Source organism: Crocodylus porosus, unplaced genomic scaffold (assembly GCF_001723895.1).
Source record: "Crocodylus porosus isolate Cpor-Errol unplaced genomic scaffold, CroPor_comp1, whole genome shotgun sequence".
In the NCBI taxonomy this organism is placed as follows: Eukaryota; Metazoa; Chordata; order Crocodylia; family Crocodylidae; genus Crocodylus; species Crocodylus porosus.
In genome coordinates, this window is record NW_017728942.1 from 2,650,464 (window position 1) to 2,671,291 (window position 20,828).

The 20,828-nt window shown below is 40.6% G+C and overlaps 1 protein-coding gene across 7 annotated transcripts in view; it reads right to left on the reverse strand.

The window, feature by feature from the left end:
- The window catches only part of BCAS1 (breast carcinoma amplified sequence 1), an 80,008-nt gene that overhangs the window by 26,428 nt on the left and 32,752 nt on the right, over positions 1-20,828 (reverse strand). For 5 of the 7 annotated variants that reach the window (XM_019548155.1, XM_019548153.1, XM_019548156.1 and 2 more), the window contains exons 5-9: positions 15,678-15,839; positions 14,763-14,807; positions 10,283-10,423; positions 5,370-5,405; positions 4,820-5,038 (exon numbers count right to left, since the gene is read on the reverse strand). In XM_019548155.1, the coding sequence (XP_019403700.1) occupies positions 4,820-5,038; positions 5,370-5,405; positions 10,283-10,423; positions 14,763-14,807; positions 15,678-15,839 (603 nt within the window). The remainder of the gene's footprint in view (positions 1-4,819; positions 5,039-5,369; positions 5,406-10,282; positions 10,424-14,762; positions 14,808-15,677; positions 15,840-20,828) is intronic. The other 2 variants (XM_019548151.1, XM_019548154.1) reach the window with 2 other exon arrangements.

Here is a 20,828-nt window from a genome sequence, read left to right on the forward strand (position 1 = left end):
GGAAAACCAGGAGAAATGGTCAAAAACTCCTGGAAGATCCATTCAGGCTCAACATTAGGAAAAAACTTCTTCCCAGCCAGTGTGTCCAGACTGTGGAATAAGCTCCCTCCAGGGGCGATGCAATCACCTACCCTGGAAATCTTCAAGAGGAGACTGGACGGTCCCCTTGCTGGGGTCACCTGACCCCAGTTGTCTTTTCTGCTTGGTGCAGGGGGGCTGGACCCAATGATCTTCCGAGGTCCCTTCCAGCCTTACAATCTATGAATCCCTAAGAAAGGGGTCCTCATTAACTAAATCACATTTCTAAGCTATAGTGCTGAAGAAATTAGAGTCATAGTCTAGAAGAAATGCAAATTTGCAGAGAACCAAGACATACTATGCAAACCTGGCAGGAAATGGTTAAACTCTAGAGAGTTGATAAAATATCCTTCTGATAAGGGTATGACATCTTATATTTGCAGATCCTTGGAGTCTCATATATTCCCTTTTCTACACATGCACAAGATTTTAGAGGGCTATGTGCATTTCTCCAAAAGGGAAAAATGATCTCCAAATTGCAAAGTTTTTGTGACATTCTTTTAAGTGTTCCCTTTTAAGTTTCTCCTGGGAGACTGGAGGAAACATTCCTATTTAGGGATTCCCAGGTTATTGAGAGATGCACATGGCAGCAATTGAAAGTTTAATAGGAAGGGCCTGACCAAGATGAATTGTCAGTAAACCTTGAGTGATTTTACATTAACTGAAATTCTTCTCTGGAGTACTGGCCTATGCTTCCCATTTACTCAGCTAATGCTGGAAAAACAATTAACATGATTCTGTGTTCTCAGACTGTGAAGAAGAAATGAAAATTATTACACAAACTGTAAAGCAGCACAGCATTATCAGCTTCATTTGACTTAGTGCACCAACATCCTTCTATTCATAAATTACTTTGACCAAGGTTTTTTGGATTTACAAGAACTTATACCTGTACCTAGCAGTTTTTACGTGAAGTGTTTTCTTTTATGCTACTGCTTTACCAAATGCAGTCATCTAAGAATGACACTTATTTGTGGACTTGGTGAGCATGGACATCAGGTTTTGTTACTCTTTCTTTGCCATTTTGTTGTCCTCTCCTTAAATTTAAGGTAAATGCTATACCTTGCAACCCATATTATTCTCCCATGCCATCACAACTTGATGACTCTCCTTGAGTCTAACCTACACCCTGCATGAGGCTCTATTTTTCCTGGGACATGCACTCTTTGTGCAAACAGACTTTATCTTTTCTTTTCTTAAAACATATTTAATAAGTTTAACTCGTGCTCCATTATTGAAAAGGACTCTACTTGTTGAGACTCTGTTCTCTGTTTTGTAAGGCATGAGACAGAATCACAGCCTAGTGAGAAGGAAAGGCTGATGTTGCTTTAAGCTATTTTAGTCTCTTCGTGATTCGGGGTGGCTGTCAGTCTAATTCTGACAGGGTTACAGTAGCCTAGTCCTGCTCCAAGGGTAGAAATTCTGTCCAAAACTGTGGCAGCACTATGTACTGTGGACCTACGCTATGGCCTTAATTCTGGCCCCATGATGTTTCTGCTCCTTCACCCAACATAAAAGGGGCCAGAACTTCACCTTATTTCTCTGTAACTTTGCTAGTGACATTTTTTGTGGCAGAGGCAGACAGAGGACACGCTTAGCCTCAGCAATGCGCTTATACCATCTTCTTCACCCGGATCATTAGTTTCCCTCCTCTGTTGCACTTGGCTCTTTCCTTTTCAGGTACGGTTTGCTCTGCAAATGATATGTTAATGACTCTGCTAAAGGGTGTTCTTCAGAGCATGCAGACTGTCAGCTGCGTTGCTGGTTGCATTATCAACGCATAAATCTTCCTCTTCCGGTAACAGATAAAGGTCTGTTGATACCTGTATGGCATCAAGCCTCAAATTGTGATTGTTTGGGGGGAAAGAAGCATAACCTTAGCTGAGATTAGTCCCAGGCTAATTTCTCTGAATCACTCTTAGAAATCTGTAGTTAAATTTAAGCAGTTTGTTGTAACGATGCCACACTTAAAACTGGTTTGATTGGATACACAGGTCTCCTGGTATATTTCCCCATCCTGGTTTGCTATGGGCAAAACTCGGAGTTAATTTCCAGTGCAAATCCTTACAATTACAAATTAAAATCTGCTTCCTGTTCTAATCTGTCAGCATTTGCTATATAATCACCATTTTGTGATAGACATTTCACAGAAACTGCTGTTTGAGAAAGTCATCCCCAAAATGGAGTAGAGGCAGTTGCAGTCAATGCATCTGAAAACATGAACAAGCAGTTACCAATGCTATTTTTCTGCCTCTGCCCAGCTTCAGTTAAAGCATTAGCATTAACTGCAGTCTGTTGACAGGCGCTTCATTACTTATGCTTTGAAATGAAAGCTCTTTCTAGTGAAAGGCATTTGAGAGACTCTACCTGGAAGCAGAAAAGTTAAATCTGAGAGCTGGGTTTGGCTCCATGTCAGGGTTTCTCTTAGTTCAAAAGAAAAACTGATTTGTCTGAATTACATTCACTTACTAAGAACCACTGCTAGCTTCTGCTTTCTAACAACTAAGGAAAGAGAGCAGTATGTAGGAGTGGATAATGACAAGAATGCGAGAAGCAAGGTGTTACTATTATTATTTTTTATTGGAAAAGATATCCCCCTCTCTACTGCCCTCCCCCCCCCCCAAAAAAAAAAAACAACACAACCTTTGCTTCTTGCATATATCCTGAGCCATCATGGCTACAACACCACTGTAACCCAACTACATAAAAAATGAAAAATAATAGCTTCGAACCAATCTAAGTTACAAAGGGGAGAGATCACTTTCCACATTTATGCCAATTTTTTTTTTGCCTCAAGCCAATCAGGTTGCTAAGGTCGCTGATCAAAGACAACGTAATACAAGGAAACCCAGTGAAGTGACACAAGCCAGTTGCTGGTAAGAACTCAGCAGTGATGCCAAACAGGTAACTGTTTTGTTTGCAAGCTAAACACATAGCACAAAATGTCTATTCTCAAGCACAGCATTTCAGTAGCTCCAAAAAATTCATTTCTCCCTGCTGAACCCCATGAAGACTGCACCAGGGCACAAAGTCCCACAACTCATAAGAGAGGAAGGACTGAGACTGGCTTTAAAAGACACCTCTAGCAGTCGTGTAAATAGCTACCAGAATTTTGCACATCTTTCCATTGTGAGATGTAATGTCCAGACACAGAAAAACAGTTCATTTCCCCCGACCCACTTCTTCTATATACAAGACTTGGTTACTTAACTATTCACAATTTGGACAAAAATTATTTCCCAATACAACTTCAGTAGACATCACTAGGTTTACAGCACAGATCGATTTGATCCCAAGTCTTCAGTTTTTGCTTAAAAAAAAAAAAATTCAATTCTGATGCTCAATAAGATCTTGTTCTTCATATCAATTTTCAAATAAGCCAAATATATTCAGACAGTGGATACGGTTGCCGTGTTAAGGAAACCACATGAAAGCTCTCTCTCAGATACTTCTTCCCCCATCTTAAAGGTTTCCCTTCATTATGAATACTTGATTCATTGTGTTTCACAGGATAATAATATGTCTCAGATAACAACTGTTTCCAATGGTCTTGGATATGAAATGAAGAAAGCAAATCAGGTTTATTTAATTTGGAAATTGCTAAACGCCCTACATTTTCAGTGTATGTAACATGCCCAAAGCTGGGTATCCAACATCCCTGTCGAGCGGATGAAGCACAAGCAAAGGAGAACAGATATTTTTTTTATTTGAAAGTACTGAATTTAGGGGATTTGGGTTTGAATAGAAGCCCAGGAAGGCAGCTTTTCAAACTATCATGATTCACTATAGTTTGGTACAACACCTCTATTAACAGTAATAAGAAAGGGCCCAGCCTTCTGTTGAAGTACCAGAAAAAAATCAAAGAAACACAAGCTTTCATTAAAACCAAATTTTAACCTGAGGGAAATTTCATCATCCTAAACAGGCAGTGGGAACTCCTGCACTTTAAAGGTAGTTTTTTGTTTGCATCCCTTGCTTTTGAATGAAAAGAAAAAAGACATATTGGCCAGGTACAGACATTCCACTTTTACTGGTATAAGTGATCGGAAATTGGGCTATACCTGTAACAGAACAGAAGTTCGGCACACGTAGACTGGTTTAAAAATGGTGGAACCTGGTCTAAGATTTAGTCCCCCTCCCCCAGCCCCACAGAGCGAACGTGCACTCTGTTTGCTACCGATCTAAACTACACTGCTTACAGAAAACCATCTCACTTAGATCAATTCAGCCTTGGGCTTTTTGAACGTCTGTGCCTAGCCATTGGGAGTCAGATGTCAGGCACTTAGGTTGCGTAAAGCAATTAAATCAGGAGGAGTCTACAGAAATTAAACAGGTTTCTATCAAAATACTCTAAAAACCTGTATTTTACTGAAGATGGATATAATCTCTCTAAGATTTTTAAACAAATCTGTTGCATGAAATAGAAATCAATACCCTCTAACGTATAGGGCTAATTAAAGCATTCTACCCCAAAGTTATCACTTCTACTTAAATTATATTAAATTCTTCCACGCTGGCCAGAATAACACATGTGCTTAAGTATGTTCACATGCAAATTCCAGCAGTAGCTATTTACATGTGCAACTGATCAAAGCACACACAAACGGTAAATGCTCACACATTTTACGTGCATCTAATTTGTTTAAAAATCTGGCTTTGCTTGACTTAATGGTGTTGCGATTCTAGTTACGTTGTCCTGGGGACTACGGCGGGGTGGAACCATTCTGAAATCCAGACATACCTTTTTCCAAAAGAGCTTGCTCAGTGGTGTGGGAGTGGATGCAGCTTTCTCCTTGGTTGTGTCTTTAGGGGTTTCTGTTGCTGCTGCTGCTGCTGCCTGCTGCTGAGCTGCAGGTTCTGGGGCTTTTGTATTCTGTTTTGTTGTCTGGGGCTCTTGGGAGACAGGGGCATTTTTTTCCGATTTTACATTGGTAGAGGCGGCAGACTGTTGTTCAGCACCCTAGAAACATACCCATGAAAGTTGTTACAAAGTCCTTAGACACTTATAAAGATAAAGAAGGTTGAACACATTCAAATAGTGCTGACAACAAGAACCAGGACACGACACACCACGACAACCCAGGATCAGTGCTTGACATTACAGTGCCACAAACTTCAGAGTTAAGTAACGTAATTCACTCTTAACAAGGAGGTAAAGTAAGTGGAAATCCATCCATTACAACAGATGATGTTAGCTGTTAAATAAATCCACGCTATGCTGGGAATGGTAGCGATATTAGTTACAATTTGACTCCATCAGTCATATGGAAGACTTAAATAATCCTACTCACTTTGGTATTGGTTGTCTGTTGGGCCTCTTTCGCAGACTAAAGGGGAAAAAAAAGAACAAAGGCAAGTCTGTTTCTAACAATGCCATTCCTGCCTGTTACACAGTTTAGGAGATGTCTGTGCCTCTCATTATTTTATTTTTAGTGAATGTTTGTGTTTGTCAAAGTCCCCGTTTCTGCAGCCATGGAAACTGTATTAGGCTGCCCTTCCCCCGCCAACCTTTCTTAAGAAGCAGAGCAGCCATAGAAGGAGTAGCTCCAGCAATAAGCCTTTTACCTGACCTGGAGGAATCACCTTTTGAAAGAGAATAATAGACTATATCAGCTTAGTTTTGGATCATACTGGAGCCAAGACGGCTAACTGAACTGATGGACATGACGAAGTGTGGACCGCTGTGCTCATTTCAGTTAGAAACGCATCTCCCAAGCATTGGGTTGGCCGCAGATGGCCCACAGGCCACATCCAGCCCACAGGCCACATCCAGCCCACAGAGCTAGAGGGCTTTACCTGTGTCTGCATCTGGGCCAGGAAGCTAGGAGCTGCTGCTTCTCCCTGCCTCCCCCAAATCCAGTCCAACACAGGCTAGGTGACTTTGGTGGCATATCAGCGGTTGGGGGTCTTTCCCTGCGTGTACATTAGGGACAGAGGGCTGCAGCATAGAGTTAGCTTCCAGCTGGTCAAGAGCTGTTCTGGGGACCAGCAGCTTCCAGCTGTGCCACAGTTGGCGGGGGGAGGAGGGAGAGTGGGGAGAAGCAGTGGGAGTGCAAACACAGTTTGCAGACACCTGGTCCCAGCCCAGTCCCCCACCATCTGGAAGTTGTACTCACCCTCCAGCCAGGTAGTCGGAGAATAGTAGCAGCATGGGTGCAGCGTCCAGCTGCCTGGCCCCAGTACGGGCTCAGGGAAAGCCACCACTGCTGACAGACCACCAAAGCCATGGCGTGTAAAGGTTTGCTGGCCCCTGTCCTAGGATATCAAGTCAGTTGGTGCATTTCAAGTCCTTTTATCTGGGAAAACACTGCGGTTTCATATCAAGTTGCTTTGTGTCCTGTTCTGGGTCATTTACTACCATAGACCTATTCTTTCCAGAAAATAAAATCTCCATCCCATTTGCTAGTACAAGATGGAACAAATATATATATATATATATATATATACACAAAATGGAAACAAGGGCTTTCAAAGACATGCAGTTCTGTGTGCTTGAGTTACTTGTGTACATATCCCTTGATACACATGTGTACGTGTGGTGTGTAGATATTGCTCACATTCAAGTTAGGCACACTCAGAAATATACTTTGAAAACTATGGGGTACAATTTCTGAGATATAAAATCTTTGCTGATAAATGTGACGTGGAAGCCAAATATTCCTGCAGCACAGCTATTAGTTTAATTAGGCCTTTTAATGTGCAAGACCTCCGTGGTACAGGGTCGTGACTGTGGAGAACAGTCTGAGATAAGACTACATGGGCTACAATGTAATGTTTGTTTTTAATTTCTCTGTAAAGGAATAGATAATATTTATTCTGTATGCATTATGAATTAGCGCACAAATAATCATGGGGGAATTGCTATGGTGGATTGAGTATTGGATTGTAGCACAGAGTTCTATAAAACACTGTGTAGCTTAATACTGTGCTGGAAAGAAATGGTCTGTACCCTTGATCATTAGAGAATAAAAATCATGGGAGCGTCGAAATGCTCCAGTTTTGCAATACATCTATGCTAGGGGACAGGAAGAAGCACAGGCAAATTGTTTGCATGATTGGGCATCTATATATGCTGTCCTCCAGTGAGGGAAGGTACACTACACCATACCAGATCCTTGGAGGCAGCGAGGAGATCTATGCTTGTCTAGCTCCATTACCTGGAATATCAATGCACAGAATAGCAAATACTTTTAAGCAGGTAATTGGAGTTGTAGGCAGTGCATTGCTTATCATCTAAGGCTTATTCAATATCCCTAGCATCTGCAAAGCCCAACTACTCCAGGCCGACTTATAATTTGATGTCAGAAACCAGTAAAATTAATCTGTTTTGGCTGGGATTTGCTATACTGTTTCTTTACATGTAAACTGAGTCCTTTGCTTCATTGTGACACTTGCTGCCAGGGTGTCCCGTTTATACAACCAACTCAAAACCTTATTGAGCCAGTTTCTAGACAAATGATTTGAGCCAATTGTTATAACCCCTTATCTGCTCACGTGCAAACATCATGCAGCTTATATTAGGAGATAAGCATCTGGGTTTTGTAAAAGGAAGAGAAGCAATAGGCCAGAACACAGCAGAAATGCTGCTCTAATTCTAGGCAACTGGCCATGCTATTTGGGGATTTCTCGAAAGAACAGGTGTGAGACTTTCGCTGGAGCCAAGACCTTCTTGTTTGGTCTGCTTTAATGAAAAAAATCCAGAGTAACTTACAGGACGCAGTATGAATACCTTAAGCTGACTTCAGCAACAGCACCTAAATGCAATCGATTCACCCGCTCCTCCCCAGACACGATTCCATAAATCGATAAAGTTATATTTCAAAATTGGCTTTGAGCAGAAAGCAACATCCACGGAGGGATATGAAGAGCATAATGCGTGTGGATCCAGCTGTGAGAATCCCATCAAAGCTTATTCAAGGAGGCTGCGTAACTAATAATTGGATACATGTTAAGCCTGATGCACTGGGATTTAGTTTCCATGTTATTGCGCAAAAGCAACATTTCAAATTTGTTTGGAATATGCTTGTTTGCACTAGAAGTTAGTATTTTATGTAATGCGGGGAAGCGTCATGTGATGCAGGGAACTGAAAAACAATGCTTTTTCTTTTTATTCTCCCAGTCATTGCTATCCAACTTCAATGAGGACGGATGTTGCAGAATAACGACTGAATTTCAAAAGGTGATCAAACGCAAAACAGTCAGGGCAGTGACGGGGTCTCAGAATGAAATACGGTCGTAGTTGTGTTTTATTAAATTAATTAAGCGTCATATAAAAAAGCAAGTATTTTACCTAATGGCCTAAGATAATGCATCATGCTAGGATGCTTTAAAAATGAAAAGGACCACAAGTCGAGACTTAACAGCACTGCACTATTCCAATAGCAAAGGCAGTAACCTAAGAATTTGAAGCAAATCAGCACAGATGGTTGTGGTTTCTATGGTGACACTCCTGGTTGTGCCCTGATTTGAGACCTGTGTTATAAGTAAACCAGAGGAAGAATCTTAACTCAGTTTAAAACTATCCACCTTTTATTAGTGTGTGTCACAGTCACCACACTACCCTCATCTTATTATCTCGCGGTCTGGAGCACAGTCATCCTGGAAAACAGGGTGAACTGAGATTAAACCAACATGGACTAGATTTAAGAACTGTTGTAGGCAGGGTTTAACGCATTAGCAGGGATCCTGGTTTTCTCTGGATTTAAAAAAACCCCCGTTTTCGGTTAAAAAAAAAAAAAGGAACCACGTTTTTTCCGTGATTTAAACGGAACACCACTAGTGTATAGATAGATATATTAGTAGGGTTTCAATTTAAATCATGGAAAAATGTGGATTTGGGGTTACTTGTTTTGAAACTGAAAATCAGGGATTTTTTTTTAAAATCAGAGATAACAGGATCTCTGCCATTAGCTACCCAGGACTTGACCGGTTTGGAGCTTTGGGTAGATTATAAACCAAGTGTATTGGTTCAAACATGCTCGCTAGCATGTTTTTAAACACAAGGTATTTTCCTCGCGTAGGTGGGGCCCAAAAGGTTTAAACTGCAACAGAAGAATTATTACTCCTACACTGATATGTAAATGAGAATGGACACTACGGAAAACGAGAAGGCGTGTTCAGGGTTTTGTTTCTTTTCTCTTTCTTTCTTGCTTTTTCTTTTTCTTTTTTTTTTTAAAGTGGCAAATAAATTGTTTTTTGTTTTAAAAATATCTAAAGGGTTTTCCCTCACCCCAGATATGGTACCCAGTATAACAGCCCCCTACTCACGACGAATTCCAAGTGGGTGTTTCAGTGTCATTTTTGCATGTGATTAATATTATTATTTCCTCCTCCACTTACAGGGTCCCTGGCTGTGGACTCTTTGAGAAATAATGCTACTGTTCCTTGCTTCCCAGCCAGGAGACATCACAGCATAAATTTCAATCACCCTCATTAAACAGAAGTATCAAATGAAACAACACGACTAGCAGGGTTGGTGTGGATACTTTTTTTTTTTGCAATGGATTTTTAGGTCAATAAATACATTTTCATTAGAAGGGCCCTGCTGTCCTCATAAAATTCCACTTCACTGGAAAACCAATGAAGGCTTGCAACTCAGAACAAATACGTGGAAAAATAATCAACTTTACAAATGTCTTGGCTTTCCAATGAAAAGTCAAAATTTTCCCTAGAAACACATTCCAATTTTTCCAGTCAACATTCCTAAATTCAAAATGGGCATACCTGGCCCCAAATCAGCCAGATACTTTTGCATGTGCCTAACTTTAAGCACCTGACAAGTCCATGGGAATCTTGCTGGTCCTCAACAAGATTCAGATCTAGCTGTTCAAAATGGCAAGGCATTGAAGGGGACTTAATTTTCTGGAAAAAAAAAATCATTGTTTGTCAGTACCAGCTTTCTTTGTGTTCATGTTAGTGTATTGACTTTGTAAAGTAGCAAGGGAGGATGACATCGAGGAGTTAAACCGATTGTTTCAGAATCCTGAATTCACAGATGGTGTACAGGGAAATGTTTCCATGCTAAAATATCATTTTAACATTGGTGTCAGGTAAACGTGCAGGTCATGATTTTTTAGGTTAACAGTTGGCCAGATTCTGATCTCAGTCATATTGTGTAAATGCTAGTCATATTCATAATTCATCCAAGGACAGGAACCATCTGTTACCATTCAGGGTTCTCTTCTGGCTAGAATCACATACAGACCTTATGCCTAAAGAGTTTGCTAAATGTACTGTGTCCTAACTTGGGACTGTCTGGCTTCTTTTTCTTGCCTCCTTTTGCTTGGGATTCTGCCGCTATCTTCTGAGCAGGTTGTCCACCATGGCCTTTTTCCGCTTTGGATCCCTTTCAGGCAACATCATTCAAGTTTGAATCTCTATCACACGCCATTTTCCTTTTATTCATGAATGCATGTTTAAAAACACTCACACAAGGCATATGACAGCCAACTATTTCCTTTAGTCCTGGTGCATGACTTGGTGAAGAAAGTATTATGCTGTATGTTATATTTTTAAGTCATTTCTCCCTGGATTTTGTTTTAGGGGAGCAGCAGCAAAACTTTAACAGTCGTCACATGTTAAAACCTCTTTCTGTTACACCTGTAATTCAGTTGCTTTAAACACAGTTACAAGTGAGAAGAATTTGTCTGTGAATGTTCACTCTGGGCTGAATTCGACATTTATATTCACACAAGTGAAATCTTAACTTCCTTCCAGATCAGACTGTTGTAAAAGAAATGAGAGCTGAGCTCTAACTTCATAATTAAGGAATGTATCGTCTCATTTTTGCAAAGAATAAAAAGGCATGTAATGTTAAACCTGTGAATTCCCACCGAGTTTGGGATTATCCTTGGGTTTACAATTACTAGATGCATACATTTTTGTGGAGTTAGGGTTTATTTTTATAAATTAGGATTTTTTATAATCCTGCATGGCAGGGTTCACATAACATGGTTTCTGTATCATATGTAGAAATATTAAAAGGCTTTGCTATTGCAAAGGCAAAATACTCAAAAGTACGTAAATATACACATGTGCACAAATATTAACCTGCCACATGAACAAAATCAGAAAAATAGCCTTCTTATGTGAAAAATTGCCAATCCATATTCCCTTAAGAAGTGATCTCCCAGTCCAGGATGAAATGGGTGGGATCCCACCTAGAAGTATGATTTCAAAGGACCGTAATTTCTAGACTGACTACCCTTACATTGATTCTGGGTCCTACAGACAAATGAGCATGCAGGGTAGAGATGCTAGTCCAGACAGCATGGGTCTCAGTGTGGGCTACTTTACCCTGGTGAGCAGAAAGAAGAAGGCTGTTCTGTTACAATAACTGACTGGTCGATAAGACTCTGGATTGGAGCTGATTGGACTTTTTCACTTGAATTTGTTATTATTATTAGCACAACTTAATTAAAACCACGACTCTACAGAGCTCAGTTTATGGAAACACAGACAACAGCTACTTGGGTTTCTAGCTTACCTAACTTAAGGTAAAAATCATCCTTTTTAAATAAAAAAAGGAGGAAGGTAAAAGGGTGCATCATAAATGGGACCAGAAACTTCCATTTACCATTTAGTTTCATAGGTTACCAGACAAGAAGGGACCATTGGTGGCAATCAGTTTTGGAAGGCAAGGCAGAATTATAGTCCACTTGGTTTATTTGCTACTTGCGAGTACTTTGGTTTGATTCTGATCTCTGCTACACCATTGTAGTTGCACTTACATTAAACAAGTTACACCTGATTTACGCATTGCTTAGTGAATTCATCTCGAAGCCTAATGCTTTCAAAGCATAAAATATATTTCAAAAATGTCATACCACAATTCCTTTTGGCTTTGACCAATAAAAGCCCAAGTAAGAGCTACCAGCTAGTCATGGGATATAAATGCTTTGACCAGAGAACACAGAAGGCAATTTTGGAGAAAGATTCCCAGGAGCAAAATATGGTCTTCAGAAAAAAAAACAGCTCCCAACCAACTCAGTGTTTTGTGCAGAGTTAGCAGTTTGCACATCCTGCTGGAGTCATCTGGGTATGTTTACTTACACAGGTGTGTTAGCAAACCAAACCCATGCAGTATATTTGTTTCTGAACTATAATGTGCCTCTGCCAACAGTCACAAGTTGCAGAAGCGCATGCTTGTTTTTAAAAGTCAGGAAAGCAAATAATACACCTGGGCTTGAATTTTCCAAGGATAAGGGTAGATGCTCAAAATTGTTTGAAATGCAGTGAGATTAACATGCATAACGCCACTAGGCCCCTTGAAAATGTCAGCCCTCATTGTTGAGGTCACTGTCAGAATTACATGAGCAACTGGGTGCCTCTTCTTGTCCATGCCAAATTGATCCGAAAATTTGACTTTGCTCTTTTTTAGTACTGGGCTGTTATTAAGAGATGAATAGAACATAATTTAGAGCAGCAAACTGTGACTGGAGCAGCATTATCTTCACATTAATAGAAATTTTTATTATCTATTAAATACGTAGAAAGCTGATGCCACTTTTTAGTGCTTTGTTCTCTTTATGCTATTTATTTAAATGCTTTTGGTATGATTTAATTGCAATAATTCGGGAAGTTATTTAAGCTATTGTAGTCATATGATTTAACCACCGCTGTTCATTTGGAAATTCCACCTCAATCACATTGTTAGTGAGATGCCCATTGGTTACTGAAACAACGCATCATTGTCAAGCTACATTATCAATATAAATACTATGTAGTGCAATAATGTCATTGAAGCTATTGGAATATTTTTCATTGATTTTAGAATGAGATCAGGAGCCACTCTTATAAAGATCCAAATTTTTGTCTTTCAGCACATATTCAGCCTTCACAAATGCTATGTATATATGCTTGGGACAATTTAGGGTTTCAGATATCTACATAATAACTTAGAAAGTTACAGCATTTCCTTGACAGTGGGGTTATGCCAAATTTTAATTGATGTCACAGCATGATGAAATGGAGAAAATGGGCTATCACTTCAGTTAGCAGTGTCCACTGAAGTCTCTACTTGGGATCATGATGCTGTTTTTCACCAGCTTCTAAGGCAGGGGTGGGCAAAATGCAGCCGGGGGGCCAGTTGTGGCCTGCCAGGCCATTCTATGCAGCCCGTGGGGCCCCTAAAAAATTTAGAAAATTAATATTTATCTGCCCCTGGGTGCCTATCATGAAGCCCCCGATGGCTTGCCAAAACTCAGTAAGTGGCCCTCTGCCCAAAATAATTGCCTGCCCTTATTCTAAGGACTGGGGTAGAAATGTCACTCCATCTGCAGGTGAAGTCTGCACATGATGCTGACTGAGAGCATTGCATCTCTTCAGATCATCTCCTCAAATGAGGGAACTGCAGGGTTATGGGTAGGACAAAATTCATCCTACAAACCATGATCAGGGTGTGGGGCATTTTGCAGCCTTTCTCTACCTGTTTCAGTTGCAAAATGGGAATAGTATAGCAGCTCCAACCACAGCACACTCCCTGCATGGGTGCTTGTAGCCACTACAGATGTCAGGGTGGAGCCCAGCTCCTACTCAGATCAATAAAAACCTTTAATGACTTGAATTGGAGTTAAGTTAGACAACCATAGGGCATGACCTCACTGTTGGCCAATGAATTCAATCTTACTTCCAACATGAGTGGAATACGAGAGGTCTTCCTATATGCCTGCTGTACAGCACACCATCTCCTTAACAATAGAGAAACATTTACACTACATTGTGATCCTCTGTGCAACTGGGTGAGAATTTTACCCTGTAGGCAAGAATGCAAGACAAATATAGGTATTTTCATTTAACCAAGGGGAGATGAAAACCGGCAGCTTTGCATAGCCACATGAACACATTTTTTTTCATTTACTTCACTGATGCCAGCCAGCGTTTCATCCCAAACCCTGAAAATCATTTAGAGAGATATAAATATCCATATAAACACACACACACACAAAATGTGTGTGTGTGTGTATAGTTCAGTGTGTATATAGTGAATATTAGTGTGTGCATGCACACACACACACACAAGTATATACCACACACACACACTTACATGAATACAGTACAACTTTACTCTAATCAACCTCATTTATAACAATCTCCCACCAGCAGGAACCATTTTTTGTTCATTGTTATGATGCAACGAATTGACTAAGCCTATTATAGTGAAAACTCTTTTTAAATGAACTTTTCTCCCAGTCCCACAGTGGCTTGTAACACTGAGGTTGTACTGTAGTACATATAAAATATGAGACTATCACTTTAAGATTTCTAATACAGAAAGTGATTCCATGCAGTATAATATTTTAAACTGAATGCAAAGATAGCCATAAACACGTAGTTTATCAACATGTCTCTTTTCCTCTCTCTGGGCAGGTCTACATGTGCCTCTATGGCACCGTTGTTACTGTGCTACCATTAAGTACTTCCTTTAGCCGTGATGTAGCTGTGATGTCACGGTTTGTGTCTGCTGATGCCATGTCACTGTAGCTCATTGCTATGGTGACATAGCATCTCATGTAGACATGCTGTCTGTGTTTTATTTGAAAAACAATTATTACCATAGACAATAATGTCTATAACAATTATTACCATAGTTATTACCATAGACAATAATGTCATCTTTAGGTAAACAGAAAGTTCAAGTTTAATTTTATTTCAATGACATGAATAAACAGCAAGCAAATGCCTACCTTGTCCTCCGACTCACTTTTGGCCTCTGCTTTGCTTGGTGAAACCTTAAGAAAAATGAGAAACCAAAACACTGTCATCATGCATGGAATATGCCCAATTCAGAATATTTCAACAGATTCTTTAAAAAAAAAGATCAATTTGATAAAAAATATCAGGGTTATCCCATGAGAAGGGAAAGAAGAATGCACACAGAACTGTAAACATCAAGCAATAACTTATTTGCCAAATGGGAAAATATCATTGTGTATTAATAAATGAATTAGTTTCCTAAAACTAACTTTGATACAGTGGCTGAAAATAAAATGGGATCAAGAATATATCAAACAAGCCTGGCTATTCAGATATTCAGATATTCAGAATATATCAGACAAGTCTGGATATCAGACAAGGTCTAGGTATTCCCTCAAGATGAAGTCAATTGTGAATTCTGATCTTCCTTGATCATAAACGTATGGTATTTCCTGTCATTTTACATTGCTAATTTACTATGTTCATTATATAGCTTCCTCTCTTATTTCAACATCTATTCTTCATTGTAGTTAATGGTTTTGTTGTCTGTCTCAACTGTTTCAGTTATACAGTCAATAACTAATCGTCTTGTTCTGCTTGTACATTTAGACATTAATAAAAATGTAATAATGCAGGAAATATTATTTCTCTCAGAACTACGCAACTTCAGCCTTACAGCTTTCATACTATATCAGCAATGTTAGGCAGCTATTGCATTGCTTATTATATCTTTCCATTTCTTTACCAATCTGGACCTTCTCTAAGACATCAGTTCAGCTTCACACCATTAATCTTTGGTGCCGGCCACGTAAGATTCACCTACTTGTGTCAAATTAGACTTTAAGAAACTTCCTTTTTTTCTAAAGGAAATATCCTATGGAGCGCAGTTGAAGGCAATGACTTACCAGTGTTTTAAGGAAACTCATCATGGAATTATTCAACTCTGTTGCAGCAACCGACTTGGAGCTCTCTTGCTTTACCTCTGTCTTGTCAGGATCCTCAGAGACCGGGCAACTGGCACCTGCCACGTCCTGCTGCACCCCTTTTTGGTTGCAGTCATCTAGGTCCTAAAAAGCGGGGAACAGCTTCTTCAGTTCTGACTTGTTTAATTTCCAGTGGAATGTAAAAGTAACATTTGTGATTTGCATCGTGTCACTCTCAGAGTCACAACCCTAATTCCAGCCATACTTCTCCAGCCTACATACCCCCAAACAATCAAGCCTTTATACAAATCCCTCCCCTCCACCACCCTTTTCTAATAAATACAACATTTGCAGTCAGCTGGAGGAACATTGTTTTGAGCTACAGAGTACAACAAACACAGCAAGGAAAGCGGCACACGGCATCCAAAACAACTCCCCTTTTCTATTAATGAGACGGAGAACTTGTGAACAGCAACAAACGACTGAGATTATGGCCATTGTGTCTGAGTATACCCTACAAAGTTTCTGGCACTTAATATATGGGTTCCTGACATCATTTTTATTTAGGAAACACAATGACGCAGTTTCACACGAAAAGTGTGAAAAAATCCCCACGTTATCAAAAACAACTTGGATTTTTATAAGTCTTTCAGGGCTGCTTCTCTCATACATGTGGGCCCAGCTTTACAAAAGAGACCGTAGTTTTTCTTAATAATGCTCAGCTCTCTCTCTTAAGACAATATTTTCAAAAGGAGTGCATTTCCCATTTAGGCAATCAAACAGGAACCAGATTTTCAAAAAGTGCCTTTGGGACAATTCTAGACTAATATTCAAAAGAACTCTGCCGTGTTTTCTGATGGTCTGGTGACTGACCTTGGGAGCTGCACTCCTTTGCAAACCTGGCTGTTAGGGCATGTTTATCCCTCATCCCCAAATTGGCACTGCAGATGACAAGGAAAGAAACCTAAAGAAGAGGACAAAAAATATTCCAGCTTCCCAAACACCTTTTCCTTTACTGCCTCACCAGGCGAGAACACCTCTCACATCTGTAAGGCTCCACCCTGCAAAGTCCTTTCTGCCGCTTGAAAAGTACTGAGTATCCACAGAGTCTCCGAACTCCGTGCAGGTCAAGGTGCTGAACACTTTGCAGGATTAGGCCCAAGTCTTCAGGGTCTTAGTTATCTGTCTCTTCCAACACTGTAAGCCACCAACAGCAATGCATTTAGCAAAGAACTGTGGGAGACAAGACATACCGTTCAACCAGTACCATGTGGGGATCCTGGCTCCTAGCAGATCAATTTTGAAAATGGCTAGCACTAAGTTAACAGAATAGCTAATCTCAGCTGAAGGAGTTCTCAATTACAATTTATGATACCTAAATTTATAAAAGACCCTTTTCAAGAAGGATTAGGCAAATTTCTCTCTCCCTTTTCCCTTTGGTATTTTGGGGCTCTATTTTGTAAACCTTCATGTATGTCAGCTGTCTTGATGGAACAACTAATGTTTTTCATGCGATTAAAAGTCTTCAGGATCAGGCCAAGAGTTGATGAATGTAGTCCCAGACCTACAGAGGCACTGAGGCACCTCTCACTGAAATGATTGTCCTATTCGAAGCCCTTTGTATTGGTGTAGTAGTGGTAGAAAGCAGCCAGAATCTGGGTACAACAGCTACACTTCTGGCACGGACGAAGCTCAGCTTGTGTTGCACGGCCTTTCCTCACCTTCCAGCTTGGGGTGGCTTGTGGAGCTGAGCTTTTCCTGAGACACAAAAAATAGTGTCCCGATGGATAACATTACTTCTCACCTCCATGGGACCCCTCCAAAGTCATTCTTCATGCTTGGGCAATTTGACACCCTATCAAGGTAGGTGAGGGAGAAGAAAGGAGGAAAAATGGACCCATACTTCTCATTTTAGCAGCCTGTTTGAAGAGCGGTTCAATATGGATGATCAAAATCCTACCAGCTATGTATAAAGACAGTGGCTTTCTCCCAGGGTGTGTGTAAAAGACATTCATATACAAGCTGAGTAGTACATTTGAGATTAAAACAAAAATAGAGTCCTATATAATATTAATCCAAATTACATATGTATATTTCTTGCATATCTTAGCTGTCTCTGATTAGGGACTCAGAAATGCTCAATCTCTCTTCTAAATAGACCATAATTATACAGTGGTGCATCTGCTAGGAATTATATAATGAAAAGAAATCAATGCACAGCAATACTGATTTTCCCAGTTGAGTACTTGGTTCTTGAACATCATCTTAATTATGTTAATCAACCGTTGGATTTAAAAAAATATATGTATCACTTAAATTGTTTGAATTTTTTCTGTTTTTCTCCCATAAAGGGGTCCCACATTTTTGTCCCTATTTTTGGGTACTTGCATGCCTGATATGTATTCTAGGAGTGTATGAAGCAGACTGTTCGATTCAGATTCAGATTTGGCCTGAATTGAGAACAGCAACTCAGTTCATTGATTTGGATCACTGTCCCCAATTTGATCTGGCTGAATCCGAGTCTGAAGGTTCGATGTTGATTTGGAAAATCAGCAATTCAGCTATAGACACCGCTTTAAATGTTTTTTTCTACATACCTCAAGGTAGCAGGCATAGCTTGTGAACACTGTGATGGTGGGGCAGATGGAGCGTCCAACAGGAGCATGGTGGGGGAGGGCATCATGTGCTCGGTGGCAAAACGAGAAGTGGGCCAGAGGTACTTCTCGTCCACTTCCAGTTCTGCCAGGGAGTGTGCAGGGGGGTCTCCCTGTGCCCCCTTGGCTCGGCAGTTGGCCATGGTGGAACCCCGGGTCCCCCCCCAGACCCAGGAGGCACCAGTCACTGCACCGGGGGGGTGCAGGGGCCCCCCCAATACACTTCCTGGTGGACCTGGAAGTGGGCTTCTGGTCCACTTCCAGGTCTGCTGACGAGCATGCTGGAGACCACCCCCCAATCCCATGGGACTCTCCATCTGCCCCAGCATCGCAGCATTCATGAGCCGCCTGGTACCCTGAGGTATGTAGAAAAAACATTTAAAGCTGTGTCTATGTCCCAATCTCTGAATCTTTCCGAATCGATTTGGAGGGTTCTGATTCAATTCAGAAAAATTAAAGGGTCTCCTGATTCGATTTGGATTCAGAGATTCGGGCACCAAACCAGGCTGAATCTCCACCGAATCAAGCCAGGGACTAAAGCTTCTCTCAGCCTTAATGTATTCGGAGTCATCTCCAATTGGGAAATGACATGTCTCAGGCACTAGTTATTTACAACCATGTTACTCTATGTATAAAATAGACATACATTTCTGTCCCATTTAAAAAATCTAGGACATAAGATTTTTTCCCTGTTTTTAATGTCTGGTAGTTAGAATTCCTTCCAGCCAGACTTACTTACTTAATGTCTCATGAATTGAGTCTAATAACACTTAATCCTTAAGCCTATAATCTTTAACATTTTCAATAGTTTTGTTTTATGAGATGATAAATTAATACATCAAAGAGTAGGCAAACAAAAAAAATGAATAAAAGACATTAGCTAAGGTAAAAAACAGAAATAAATGAAAAGTTAACTCAGCTACACAGCACTGACAAAGATTTTACAAGGCAACTAAATTTAATCTTTTAACCACTACATATGAAACTACATAACTTACAATTGGTGAGGCGACATAGTGAAAATGGGTCTTTCTTTGACCCCTTTTCCTCATTTGAACATCACAAAATGTTCCAGAGAGTAGAACACATAAGCATTTCAATAAGGAAGCAAGTGAAATGCCAGAAATTGTTTCCAATCAACGCTAGCCATTTTATACCAGGAGCTATACTGGCCCTTGGGGATACTTTTTGTGCTGTGGCCTCCTGCTCTACTGATATAGGTGCTGCGATCACAGTTACACAGCACGTTGGCTCCTAAACAAGTTCAGCTGCTGATTTCAGTGGGTCAAGATCAAGCCCTGGCTGAGATTCACACGTTGCTCTTCTGCACCATGACAAATTACTGCAAAGGGCAGGACTGCATGTGCCTGATGCCACACTTCTTACCCACTTATAGAAATGAGCCATTCACTGGGAAAACTGGAATAGGAGAAGTACCTGGAGGGTGAGCTGGTCTGCAAACTGAAAAGCTGTTGCTTCTACTAATGACTGTGGTGAAGCACTTCTCTGCCTCCATTCATATTCCCGCTCTTTGTTAATTAAGCTCTGAGTTCTACAGTATGCATCCTCTAATTTAAAACACACAGTCATGCATTTAATTCCTTTTCCAGTTTACTTTCCTATCTCTCCATCTACCCTGGTTTGAGATGCATATAAAAGTGCCTGTATTGTACCTTAATAAAACCTTCCCTGGGAAACATCAAAGCAGCATGGCAGAAAACACAAAAAACCAGGCCGGGGGCCAAAGTGCAGTTACAAAGACCAGTTACATGTTGCTCCGTGTCCTTTGCCTCTCTCATTGCAGACACCACACTCCAGTTCTTTCATGGTGTCAAGTCGCATTATAGAGCATAGATCAGATAACTTACACTAAGGTGGAAACTTTAAAGCTTCTGTTTTTTAAGGTTTGGCATGTTTCTTTCCGGTGATTTGGTACAGGCACTTCCCTGCCTCTTTAGGTACCTAAGTAACTGTCCCTTAATCTCTCTGATCTTCGGTTCTCCACTGTCACAATGGGAATGATGACAGGAGGCAAGGCCTCAAGAAACTACCTTGTTCAAAGAGACATGAACATCTGTAGCTACACCTTACTTTGTCAGATGCTGTGCATAGACATCCAGGGGCAGGGGCCATTTGTACACGCCACAAAATTGGCCTTTAAAGTGGCTTAATGCCCTTTTGTACTGCTTTAATGATGCAGCTGTTTGCATGCGTCAGCAGCATAATGCACGTTAAATGACTCTGGGATGCAGCAAAATAAAACATCTCAGAGGTGGTTTAGTTTGCCATGAAGGAAAGCACTGGGCCCTGTGCATCTCAGAGGCTGGCTCCACTGAAGATAAAAAAAAAAAGGGAGGCAAGCCTGATCTTTTTTTTCCCCCTCCCCGGAGCCTATCTACCTGCCTATGTGGGGGCCTTGTGCTTCCTTCTGCAGCTGCAGTGCCCCCTGGGACCGCTCAGGCGGGGTGCTGCGGGGGGG